Source organism: Pteropus vampyrus, unplaced genomic scaffold (genome assembly GCF_000151845.1).
Source record: "Pteropus vampyrus isolate Shadow unplaced genomic scaffold, Pvam_2.0 Scaffold8, whole genome shotgun sequence".
NCBI lineage: Eukaryota > Metazoa > Chordata > Mammalia > Chiroptera > Pteropodidae > Pteropus > Pteropus vampyrus.
In genome coordinates this window covers 6,374,786-6,386,895 of record NW_011888789.1, presented here as the reverse complement: position 1 = coordinate 6,386,895, position 12,110 = coordinate 6,374,786, and the positions used below count along the sequence as shown (strand labels likewise).

The following is a 12,110-nucleotide window of genomic DNA, read 5'->3' as shown; positions in this document are numbered from 1 at the left end:
TCAGACATATTCCCTGTCTTCCAGAAGGATATTAACCCTCTCTGGCCTATTCCCTACTTATTTTCTTCAAATTTCTTCCATTCAGAGTAGCCTACTTGCTATTTTCTATCTGTAACCTGGCCCTATGTGTTTATATTTGTATGGACTCTTTTGCTTAAACTGCTTTCCCTTCCCAAATCATCAAGATCTAATGCAGATGGCACATTCTCCATGAAATCTTCCCTGTTCTGTATAATTTGTCTCTTATAAAACACCTTATCTGTATATCCTAATAGTTAATTATTAGTCTTTTGTTCTAATATTTTATGTCTTCTATGTAGTAAAACTTAATAAATATTTGTTAATGGATTGAATGAATCAGAGAATTCATAGTGTCGACCTCAGTTTACCTTGTAAAAGTTACATGTCTTTCTCCACTGGAAAGGGAACAGAGGTGTCAATATGCATATTTATATCCTCCTAGCACCTTTTAGAGTAAATCCTACAAGATAGACATTCACTGCATGTCTACTCATAACGATAGTGTTCTAACAAAGATTAAGTGAATGACTGCTGTGAAGAAGGTGAAGTGTGAGAATATCGTTATAGCAGCGATGTTAATGACTATGTGAATACCTTGTAAGATAAAATTGACCAGTTGCACTGAGCTTCCCACCTCAGCTTGGTGTTCTGAAATCAATTTAAAAAATAAATAAATAAAGTGTCTCCATAGATATGGAAGGCAGTTTAATGAGCCTTGGTTCCGAGAATATGAAATCATATCTCTTTACTCCCCATTTAGTGGCTCTATTAACTGGTCTGAGAGATGTGAAAGAATGGCCTTACTTTTACTTGAAACTAATGAAAAAAAAAAGAATGGACTTAACCTTGTTCTTCCATGGTCCTTGTGCCTTCCCGTGGTCTATAGGCTTGCAAGGGGTAATGGAGCAGAAATTGTCTGCCCTGGTAGGTACACAGTGGTCCATTCTTAATGGTTCCGGTGACTTACATGGTTGCCATAATTATGGGGTGGAAAGAAGCCAGTGCATAATGTGGAGAGAGTTTGATTTGAAGATTCAGACCGATCTCAATTTGAATTCTGGTCCTAGTACTTTCTAAAAGTCACACTATTTCTTAGAGTCTCGACTTTCTCATCTGAAAAAAAAATGGGGATAACATCTCATACCATATAAGTCATTAGAAAGATTCGAGGATAAGCAGAAGAGAATAAGCAGACAAATATTCTCTAGAACAACAGCTAGCATTCCAGGGGAAAAAAAAGCAGTGTTTTCAACTTTGTTGGAAACTTTAATTGAAATGGATCCCACATATACCAATATAGGATCCTAAAGTAGTTTATGATCTTAAACAGATATTAAGACTATTATAAAATAAAATAAATCTCCAAGGCCACACCATTGACTTTTCTACCTATATAAAGAGATTTTGCTAGAGAATCTTCCCTTAAATCATGTCAAAAGGAAAGCTGGCCTTGGAGTAATAAAAGGGGAAAGAGAATTTCTGATCTCTAGGCTTATGGAAAAGAAAAGGAAACTTGGAGTAGAGGAACATGGTGATAGTAGAGGGCTGAGATTGCCTATCTGTTTAACAGTAGAACAGGAGTTTGTGAAGTCGGATGTAATACAGACATTGGCGGCTGTGTAGGAAAATAGATTTATTAAAACTCCACTCAGAATAGTGCCATGAATGAAGAGATAAGAGGAAGGATGATACCAACATTCTCTCCTGAGGTTATAGCGTATCTTTATTTCCTGCCTCTATACTTCTGCTATCTTTGTTTGTATACAGGTACTTAGAAATTTTGATTCAATAATCAGTTCCAACTGCACCGAAGAGCTGGAGAATGCTGGCATAGAGGTCCTGAAGTACTCACAGGTATGACCTAGCCCAAGTCATGTTTACAGCCCTTGTCTCTCTGTGTGAATCACACTTTGTGCTTTTGGCTTCACCCCATTGGTTTTATAAGCACAAACTCTTTGTTTACCCTAGTCAGTTTATTTTCTAGAGTAGAGTACTACCAACTCTGCTTTATTCTGAGAAGCTGTATTTCTCACTAATTAATTAATGAAGTCAAGATATAAAAGATTAGAAATCTGGTATTTGAATATAGTTTAGTAAGACTAAAACTTGAATTTTTGTGCTCAGACGCCTTAATTGAACATCTTTATTTTCCAGGTTTATATTTATTTTTCAGGAAATATCGTCATAGACTCTATTCTTAAAGCATGCTCTTTTGGGTTTTGCAGGTGGAAAGAATAACAAAGTGCTCTACTTCTCAGGAAATCACCTAAATTTCAGAATTTTCCTGGAGCATTGGCCTTATAAAAATGTTTTTTTTTTTTTTGCCAAAGTTTCCCCCTTTCACCATAGGCCATTTCAAGTAAAATAATAAATGCGAATATGCTTTGTGAATGTGAAAGTGCTAGGTTGGTGGCGGGGGTCAACATCAGAATCCCCTTGGGACCGTCACCAAACTGTAGCTGGGCTGCACTCTCCAGACCTGTCTTACCCTCACCCCACCCCCGTTCTGGTTAAGAATGTCCAGGGAGAAGCAACGATTGTACAGTGTGAAAAAGTGTTTTGGTGATGCTGCTATAGCTTATTTCCTCCTCCTCTCACTCCAATTGCAAATCATTGTATTTAGATTTATGGCTTAAAATTTTATCACAGTTTTTAAGAAGTAAAATTTAAGATGCTTTGTTTTTAAGTTGAAGCCTTATGTTGCTGACATGAGCTGACATTTCTGGCTGTTGGCTCGATGATTTGGGGGAATGTAGGAAACAGTCTTGGCTCCTAGGACTTCTAGTGTTGGTGGCCTTTGGGGAAAAGTAAATGTATCAGCACATAAGATTTACAGGTAGGATTCAGTGGGGATTTTTTTAAATGTTAAGAATTCTAGCTTTCCTTTTTGCTTTCCTTTTTCCCTCCCTTCCCCACAATTAACACATTTATCTGCCAATAGGTCAAGGAAGTTAAAAAGACTTCCTCGGGCTTGGAACTCTGCATGGTTACTTCAGTTCCTGGTAGGAAACCCACCTTGACCACTATTCCAGATGTTGACTGCCTGCTCTGGGCCATTGGGCGGGACCCAAATTCCAGGTCTCTGAATTTAAACAAAGTGGTAAGCTGAGTTAGTTTGCCCAAAACATTCTTGAATCTCTTAGTATCTCTGTGTCTCCTCCACCCCCAGACCCAAAAATTGTAGTGGATTCTATTGGATTCTTTTCTGTTTATTCCATGTATCCAGTTTGTTATCAAATCTCATTGCTGCTTCTTTGAAATTTAAAAATTTTTTTCCTTTTTAGCATCATCATCCTAGATCAGGTCCCTGCCACCTCTAATCTGGATTGTCCAGCAGTTTCTTGACTAGCCTCTTCCTTATAGATTTCCTTTTTTATTATGAAACTTGTCTCTTTAAAGCCTTATAATTATTCCTTATTGTCTGCAGCTCTAATCTTGATTGCTGGGTGTGTAATTTGTCCTGGACATTGTAGCAGATGTGAAGCTGAACTATTAAGGTTACAATTAGCATTGATATTTCTTTTAAATTTTGAAGGAAAGTCTAGTATAGTAGCTTAGAGCATGGGTTCCAGAGTTTGACCCAATTTTGAACCTTAGTTTCATTACTTACCAGTTATATGGCCTTAAACAAGCAGCTTAATTACTATTAAGTTTGAACAGCTTCGTGTAAATATGGTAATAAAAATAGTACTTGCCTTACTGGGTTATAGTGAAGAGTAAATGAGAGAGAGCATTCAAAGTAATTAGCTAAGCTGTCAGCTTATAGTATGAACTCAATAAATGTTAACAATTGCTATTGACAATGATGGTGATGATATTTTTAATATCCTGTACTACTCTACTAGTAATAGTAGATATTTCATATGTTTGAGGTTTATATATTTGATGGAGTCTCTTGAGAAGTATAACATTTTGATTTATATTCTAATATTAATACCTGTTATAGTGTAGATTCTTTTGACATTTCTATAAAAAAGATATTAGCATTAAAAAAATAAAATACCTGGGAGATGTTTTGCTTGTTTTTAATCTTATTGTTCAGTGAAATTTAGTAAAACTAGTGGTCTATTTTTATCTTAACAAAACTAGTCATCTGGCATTTCACCTTTCAAGAGATATTTTGCCATTGTATAGATCGAGGCATTGGTAGGTCCAGTTTTCAACTATATTCGCTGAATTTTTTAAAAAATGAGGCAAAAATTTTTGTCTCAATGTTAAGATATATTTTTATATTGCAAATTGAATGATTCCTATGTATAGGTCTTGTCAACATGTTACTAAGCTAATTTAATCTTTCCAACAACTCTTTGAGGGTAAGGATGAGGAAACCAGGAGCACAGAGCTAATAATTTATGGCTGTAAACTCCGTGGAGCTGGGAGGACGTCTATATTACTTACTACTATATTCACAGTGACCAGGTTAATGCCTCATTTGTACTAGAAGTTCAAATATTTGTTGATAAATAGGTAGTTATACAATATCTCATAGCTAGCAAATGGCTGAGATTTGAACCTAGATTGATCTGGCTTCAAAGGTAATTGCTCTTGACCTCTTCAGTACCTGCTTCCTGCTTCTGTTGTCTCTACTCACATGGGATTGTGTACACATGGCATCTAGAAAACCACAAGATAAGCATGACCCATCTTGGAACAAAAATTCGACTCAATTTATAGGACAATATTTTGGTTAAAGGAAACAGCAATATACTTTAGAATAGAATGCAAAATTTGCTTGGCTTGTCAAAGATAAAATGGTAAGCTTCACAGAAATCTGCTTTTGATGACCGCTTCAAGTTGCGCCCCTCTAGGGTATGAGTTAGCAAGCTTCAGGAGGACTGCTTCAGTGGAAGAAGGTTGAAAAACACTGTCCTAGATGGACTCCACAGAGATAGCAGGTAGCAGGTCTAATAGTTGAGTGATTCTTGTTCATGTTTACTTGTCCAGTTGAGTTGTACGTTGCAGATCCTGTTAAAACACCTCAAAATTGGATAACACATTTCCCTTTTCAATTAAACAAAAGATAGGAAACTTGGCAACTTCTATTTTTTGTCTTGTAGTTCTTGGAGATTCAGGCTGAAGAGGTGCCTGAAATGAGGTAGATCCAGAGATTTGATCTGCCATTTTTTGTAGATAAGCTGGATAGTTACACGATGTCCCTTCACAATTTCAGGGGATTCAAACTGACAAGAAAGGTCATATCATCGTAGATGAATTCCAGAATACTAATGTAAAAGGCATCTATGCAGTTGGAGATGTGTGTGGAAAAGCTCTTCTTACTCCAGGTAATGTTTCTTCTTTTCTTGGGTAATGGAGGCTCTCTGTGTTATATAAAACTGTTCAGCAGTTCATAGTCAAATCAGCTTAAGCAAAGTTAAAAGGATGAATGTCTTTATGTCATCAAAATGATAAAAATATTGAAATAGGTATTGGTTTAGAAAACCTGATGTTTTCTAAATAATATTCATTTCTACTTTAAAAATGCTTAGTGGAGACTAAAATTTTTATATAGTCGATACAGTCATCGTCTGAACACTGTAAGTTAGAATCAGTTGTGTGTGGTGACAGTTTGGGAAGAAGTAATTTTGAGTGGGATTCTTATAGGACTATTTAGTCTTAATACAGCCAAGACTGACCCCCATCCATCCCCTGAATTCTATACCTCAATCTACTTCCTGAGTTAACTGGCACCTTTTCAAGCTTTTTGTCACACTTCTATCTGTATCAGCATCATTCCATCTGCTTTCACTCCATACCCCTCTGTGACCTCACTATCCTTTCCAAAATGGCTCTGGGCCTTACCTCAGAATGGAAACTTCCCATTACACACACAAAGCCTTTTAGCTTCTCTAAAGTTCTCTTCACAAAAGCAAAATAACAAGCGAAGTTTCAAAAACTTTATAACACAATCTTGAAAATTGTCAAAGTGAAGAAATTTCTTCTGTATCCTACTGATAACTTATTTTCTGGGGGAAACAACTGTCAATTTCAAATCAAAATTAATAGCTGATGCTTTTACTGAACTAAGTCATTTATTTTAAGATAAAGACTGTTAGTGGTAAAAACAGATTAAGAAGAATAAACTTTTTAAAAAGAATAAATGAAATAATTATAAAAATAAACTTAAAAAAAATTAGCGTGAACTGAATGTGGTTATAAAGTAGAACCGAAGATGCTTAAAACTAAAATAGTCTGCGCCATAAATATTGTATTGAAAAGGTGATATCCTCATTAACTAGGTCACTGCCAGATGGTTGGGAACTTGTATGTGTCTCTTTTTTATTTGTTATATTAGAATGTACAGAATTCACGTAGTTGATAGTTTTGAATTGTTAACTGAGCCATCGCTGTCATCATTATATTGAACTCAGTATTATGAGCATTGGCGTAAAACGTCAGAACTAGTATATTAAGCCAGATGGCTAAATAGTTAGAACAGTTCTGCTGTGTTAAAATGAACAATAAACTAAACACTAATTTTAAAATATCTTTGCAGTTGCCATAGCTGCTGGCCGAAAACTTGCCCATAGACTTTTTGAATGCAAAGAAGATTCCAAATTAGACTATGACAACATCCCCACAGTGGTCTTTAGTCACCCCCCTATTGGGACAGTGGGACTCACAGAAGGTAGGTATTTAAAAATGAAGGTCATTTGTGGTTTCCTTCCCTCCACTCCCAACTTTAAACTAGATGTCTGTCAGCTGACTAAATCTGTCTCCTTGGTTACACTCCGTTTTGGTTAACCTCTTGTCACAGTTCCAGTTTCCTCCTTACCATCACTTTAAGCATATAATTAATTTCCCCCCATACAATGCTGTCATCTCTTTTACTTCTTTTAAGCTTTTTTATTTGAACTAATTTCAAATTTAAAAGTTGCAGAAATAGTACAGAGGACTCCTGTATACCGTTAACATTTTTTGCTTTCTTTTCTTTTTCTCTTTCTCTCTGTGTGTCACATGTGCGCATACACACTCACTCACTCACTCACTTCAGTATCTGTTTCCTAAGAACCAGGCAGTTTCCTTACAGAAGTACAGTGTAATTTTCAAATGAGAACATTCAAATTGATACAGTATTATCTAAACTTTGGGTCTTACTCAGATTTACCAATTATCTCAAATCATATCATTTTTAACTTTTTTTTCCCGAAGTCCAGGATTCAGTCCAGGATAATCACTGTAATTAGTTTTCATACCTCTTTGGTCTCTTTTAATCGAGAGATGTAATTCCTCAGTCTTTCATCTTTTATGATATCAACATTTACTTTGTAGAATAATGCTCATTTTGGTTTTGTTTGATGTTTTCTCATGATTTGATTCAGATTATGTATTTCTTGCTCTCTCTTTGATAGGTTAGTGGAATTGTTTACTTTTTTGATAGATTTTTTCCCCCTGTGCATTACAGATGAGGCCATTTCTAAATATGGAAAAGAAAATGTGAAGACCTACTCAACCACCTTTACCCCAATGTATCATGCAATTACCAAAAGGAAAACAAAATGTGTGATGAAAATGGTTTGTGCCAACAAAGAAGAGAAGGTATGGGGAAAATCCAGTAAGCTAAAGAGTGACTTCAAGTTGGCAGGGGTTGGGGCATCTTGGTGAGGTGGGGAGGAAGGAGACCAAGTAGTTAAGTCTCCTGGTTCAACTGGAACAGTCTCACTTTTATCTGCCTACATATATTGAGCTGCTATAATATTTCATTTAGAAAGAAGGTTCTACTGCAAACCAAGGGGGAAAGTTTGAAAACCACACACAAAGCTCACTATCATTGGCCAGGATAGATAGGAAACTCAGAAATATGGGTAAGTGTGAGGATTTAATGTAAGATAAATTTAATCAGTGAAGAAGAGCAAGTTTATTCAGTAAAATTATCTATTTTTGGTTTAACTTTTTAGGGACTAACAAACTATTTTCCAATGTGGCCGCACCATTTTGCATTTCCCTCAGCCTTGTATGAGAGTTCCAATTTCTCCACATTCTTGCTAATACTTGCTATTGTCTTTTTATTATGAACATTCTAGTGGATGTGAAATGGTATCTTCTTATGATTTTGGTTTGAATTTGAACAGATTTTTTTAAAAATTGGGTATTAGGTCAGCCTCTTGGTTTTTTCAACAAGTTGAATTAAATGTTAAAATGGAACTTAGCAATATGCCTTGGGAACGTGGCTCCGTGAGGGATAGTGGCTCAATTGAAGATTCCAATGTAGTTTCCAACTCTTCTTATCAGAAAGAACATAGTCTGTATCTGATTCAGTGGTCCTGTACTCCAAAAGCCGTAAGACATAGTCCCTGGCTTATAGAAGTCAACATCGTTGAGGATTGACAGACTCAGAGAATCAGCAAAGAGAAGAAAATAAGTGGGTTGGCAGCAAAACAGAGGTTGCTTTTTTTCTTGTCTCTGAATGTTCCTCAGTAGCCTAAGATTTCCAGATGTAGAATCAGCAAGATGCCTACTTATCGCTTCATATCAGTTTATCATTCCTACTTATCTCTTCATACCATTTATCATTCATTCATTTGATAAACCTTACCTGACAGTCTGCTAAAGACTTAATAACTGGGATATAGAGAAGAGTAATATAAATTTCCCGCTGTCACCAGAAATTCTGGTGTTGTAAATTCAGTTTAGATCACAATATCTAAAAATCTGACTGTTTAATGCATATATAATACATGATTTGGAGTTTGTTTGTTTTAAATTGAGATGTACTTTTTTTTAATTGTAAAAAGCACTTAGCATAAAATTTACTTGAACCATTTTTAAGTGTACCATTCAGTTTTGATTTGTTTTTAAACAAAATATTTTTGTAGATAAATTTTATGTTCTCTGTTTTTCAATGGACTATTTACCCTCAAAACATTTGCTGAGGGGAACATTAACTAATAGTTTTAAAGTATAGTGAGAAAGCTCATTGGAAAATGTGATTTGAAACAAATGCCTCATATGGTCCTTCGTGGAGTCATCTGGCATGTAGGACTGAGTGCCTCCTGAGGGCCATTTTTGTGCTGGGCTGTAGGGATAGAGTGGGGAGCAAAAGCAGACAGGGTTCTGTCATCTGGAGATTAAAGTGTGCTATGAAAGATGGACTGTGATTGTCTGGTCCCCCAAAATATAAATACGTTGTGATAGAACCATGGTGGAGAAACATTGGTAGCGAGAGATCATGTGATAGACAGTATAACTTGATCAGGAAGGAATGTGTTTCTCTGAAGAATGAATGGTCTTTAACTGTCAAAAGAGGTGCTGGAAGATTGTCTAGGCAGAAGGAGAATGACTTGTGTAAAAGAGAGAGCATGATGAGTATCCAGGGCAGAAAGAACGTCAGCGAGGCAGAAAGCCTGAGGGAGGACTATGTGAGATGGGCTGGGGAGGGATGTTGAGATAGGACAATGTAAGCTTTGTCATGCCTGTTGGGGTTGGAGGTGTAAGTTTTTTAGAAGTTTTTAATATTCGATATCTTTCTCTTTTTGTTCTTCAGGTGATTGGGATCCACATGCAAGGGATTGGGTGTGATGAAATGCTGCAGGGTTTTGCCGTTGCAGTGAAAATGGGAGCCACAAAAGCTGACTTTGACAACACGGTTGCCATTCACCCTACCTCTTCGGAAGAACTGGTCACACTTCGTTGAGAACTCAGACTCCTATGGCTGGCAGCTGGACCAGTACACTTTCTGAAGTGAACCAAATCACATTTACTTAAACTGTTCTTATTTTATGTATTTCTTTATTTTAATTAGGATCTTCTGACAGTAGAAATTTTCAGTACATAATAAGAATTTATTTATGTAATTGGGAATTTTTTGTTATGTAGGATAATTTTCATTTGATTACTTCTCACAATAATATTTTAAAGTTTTTTATTAACAGCTTTGTGCTAGCTGGTTTTGTTTTTGTTTTTGTTTGAGCCTCATCCCAAGTGTAAAACTATGTGAACTACAATTAATGTACTTTGAATGAATGAATGAACGAATGAATGAATATAGCTTCCTACTTTTTATAGAGAAGTATATTAGCAGCTGTTCACATTTAAATAATGCAAGTGCACAGAATCTCTTCTTTTTGGTTTGGTTGGGTTTTATTTTAAAGCCAGTACTGTGCTCTGCATATTGCAAAGCTGCTTCAGGGATGTGACCTTTCTCTAAAAACATGACACAAGAGGCCTGCCTCTTTTATTTTATTCTTTCTTTTGTTTTAAGTGATTACAAATTATTTGTTTTACTTTTATGAGATAAAGTACATTAAACTTGGAAAAGATTTGAGGAAGCTGGTTACGTAAGTGAGGGACATTTTAGAAGTGATTCCTGCTTTCAGAAGGAGAGGGACTCCAATACTTCACAAGTCTGTCTGCTCAGAGTTCATAGTTCAGTGGCTCAATGAATGATTTCAGTTCTTTTATGTGTTCTTGTCCTTTTGTTTTTTTCTGGAAATTATTTCCAAAAATTTAAAAATAAAATTGCAGCTTTTTCTTCTTATAAAATTTGTTGTTGTTAATTTATAGGTAACAGTTCATTTTCTAAGAATGTTGCACATTGGAGGAACAGATGCCAGCACTGAGCCAAAGGCTTAAGGCCTTATGGGGGAGAAAAGATATTTCACTTTTATAAATATAGACCACAGGTATAAAAAGCATTTCGCCAATTTAATGGTTGAGTTGGAAGAACAGTCTAGAAATCGCTTAGGTTTTTAATAGTTTATTTCCATGTGCCTTTACTAGCTAGGTAAGTTAGTTCAAATTTTCCATGGCTTTTATTAGTGGCATAGTGCTACTGACTTCTGTCATAAAGCTTTTAATGAATGAATGTCTTTCTGGTTGGCCAGGTTGCTGCACAGACTTCAAATAGTTCCAGTGTCAATGAAAGAAAAATACTATGTTAGTTAACTAGATTATGTGACTGTTGCAGCAAGAAAATAGGGTTTAAAAACCTGGACATGGACTGGACTGACATAACCACACACTACTCTCCCTCCTCCTACCCTTCTTACCTACCAGCCTAAAAGATAGTGGGTCAAGATTCTGAGAAATGATAGAGTTCATTCAACGTGGTTGGATAATAAGAGTGCATGTTTATTTTGTGTGGAATGTTCTTTCTCACCTGTTTGCCTGATGATCCAGTTATGTATTGCTGCATAACGAACTGCCTGAAAACTTAGTGACTTGAAATAGCAACCACTTTATTATATCTCATGATTATGTGGGTTAGGAATTTGAGCAAATCTCAGCTTGCAAGGATGACTCTTCCTTTGGTGTTGACGGAGATCATTTGGAGGTATTCAACTGGCAATTGGACTGGTCTAGAAAGTCTAAAACAGAATCATTCCTATATCTGACACTTAGACAAGGATGACTGGAAGGCTGGTCTCAGCTGGGGCTGTCAACCAGAGTGTTCACGTGTGGTCTTTCCAGTATTGCAGTCTCAAGGTGTAATGGGCTGATACGGAAGCTCAGGGCTCCCAGAGATTGTTCCAAGATTCCCAGGCAGATGATACATGCCTTATGACCTAACCTCGGAAGTTCTAGAACATCACTTCTGCCACATGTTACTGGTTAAGCAAGTCACTAAGGCCAACTTAGATTTAAGCAGAAGTTAATGACTCTTCACCTCAGTGGGAGGAGTGTTACAGAATTTGTGGCCATTTTAATCACAAGACCTAGAAATCTCATTTTACAAGTCTTGACTAAAACCACCTTTGTGAAGACTAATACTTTTTTTTAAAAAAGTTATCATCATTTATTCCTGTAGCACCTGGTCTTCCTAGGTGGTCTCTGATCCAAGGACTAACCAGGCCCGACCCTGCTTAGCTTCCAAGATCAGACATGGGGCTTGTTCAGGTTGGCATGGCCATAGACCATGGACTGTGGCTCCACTGGGGCACGAACCAAGGACCTTCTGCGTGTAAAGCAGACATGCTAACCGCTACACTATGGAACCGTGTCCTGAAGGCTAGTAGTTTTATTTGCTATATATTCCCATAATACCTGGTCACACAATAGGTCTGCACTACATTTTCACCTTGTAAATGTCATTTTACACTTGACAATCATTTCTATATTCTTTATGTTGAGTTTCGTAATATCATTCCTGGTAC

The 12,110-nt window shown here is 36.4% G+C and overlaps 1 protein-coding gene across 1 annotated transcript in view; it reads left to right on the top strand.

Moving 5' to 3' along the window:
• GSR (glutathione-disulfide reductase) overlaps positions 1-9,982 on the top strand; it is a 25,163-nt gene extending 15,181 nt beyond the window's left edge. Inside the window, exons 7-12 of the mRNA XM_023538342.1 lie at positions 1,789-1,875; positions 2,963-3,121; positions 5,192-5,303; positions 6,515-6,646; positions 7,424-7,557; positions 9,503-9,982. Of these exons, the coding sequence (XP_023394110.1) occupies positions 1,789-1,875; positions 2,963-3,121; positions 5,192-5,303; positions 6,515-6,646; positions 7,424-7,557; positions 9,503-9,652 (774 nt within the window). The 3' untranslated portion in view covers positions 9,653-9,982. The remainder of the gene's footprint in view (positions 1-1,788; positions 1,876-2,962; positions 3,122-5,191; positions 5,304-6,514; positions 6,647-7,423; positions 7,558-9,502) is intronic.
• Positions 9,983-12,110: the final 2,128 nt, after the last annotated feature.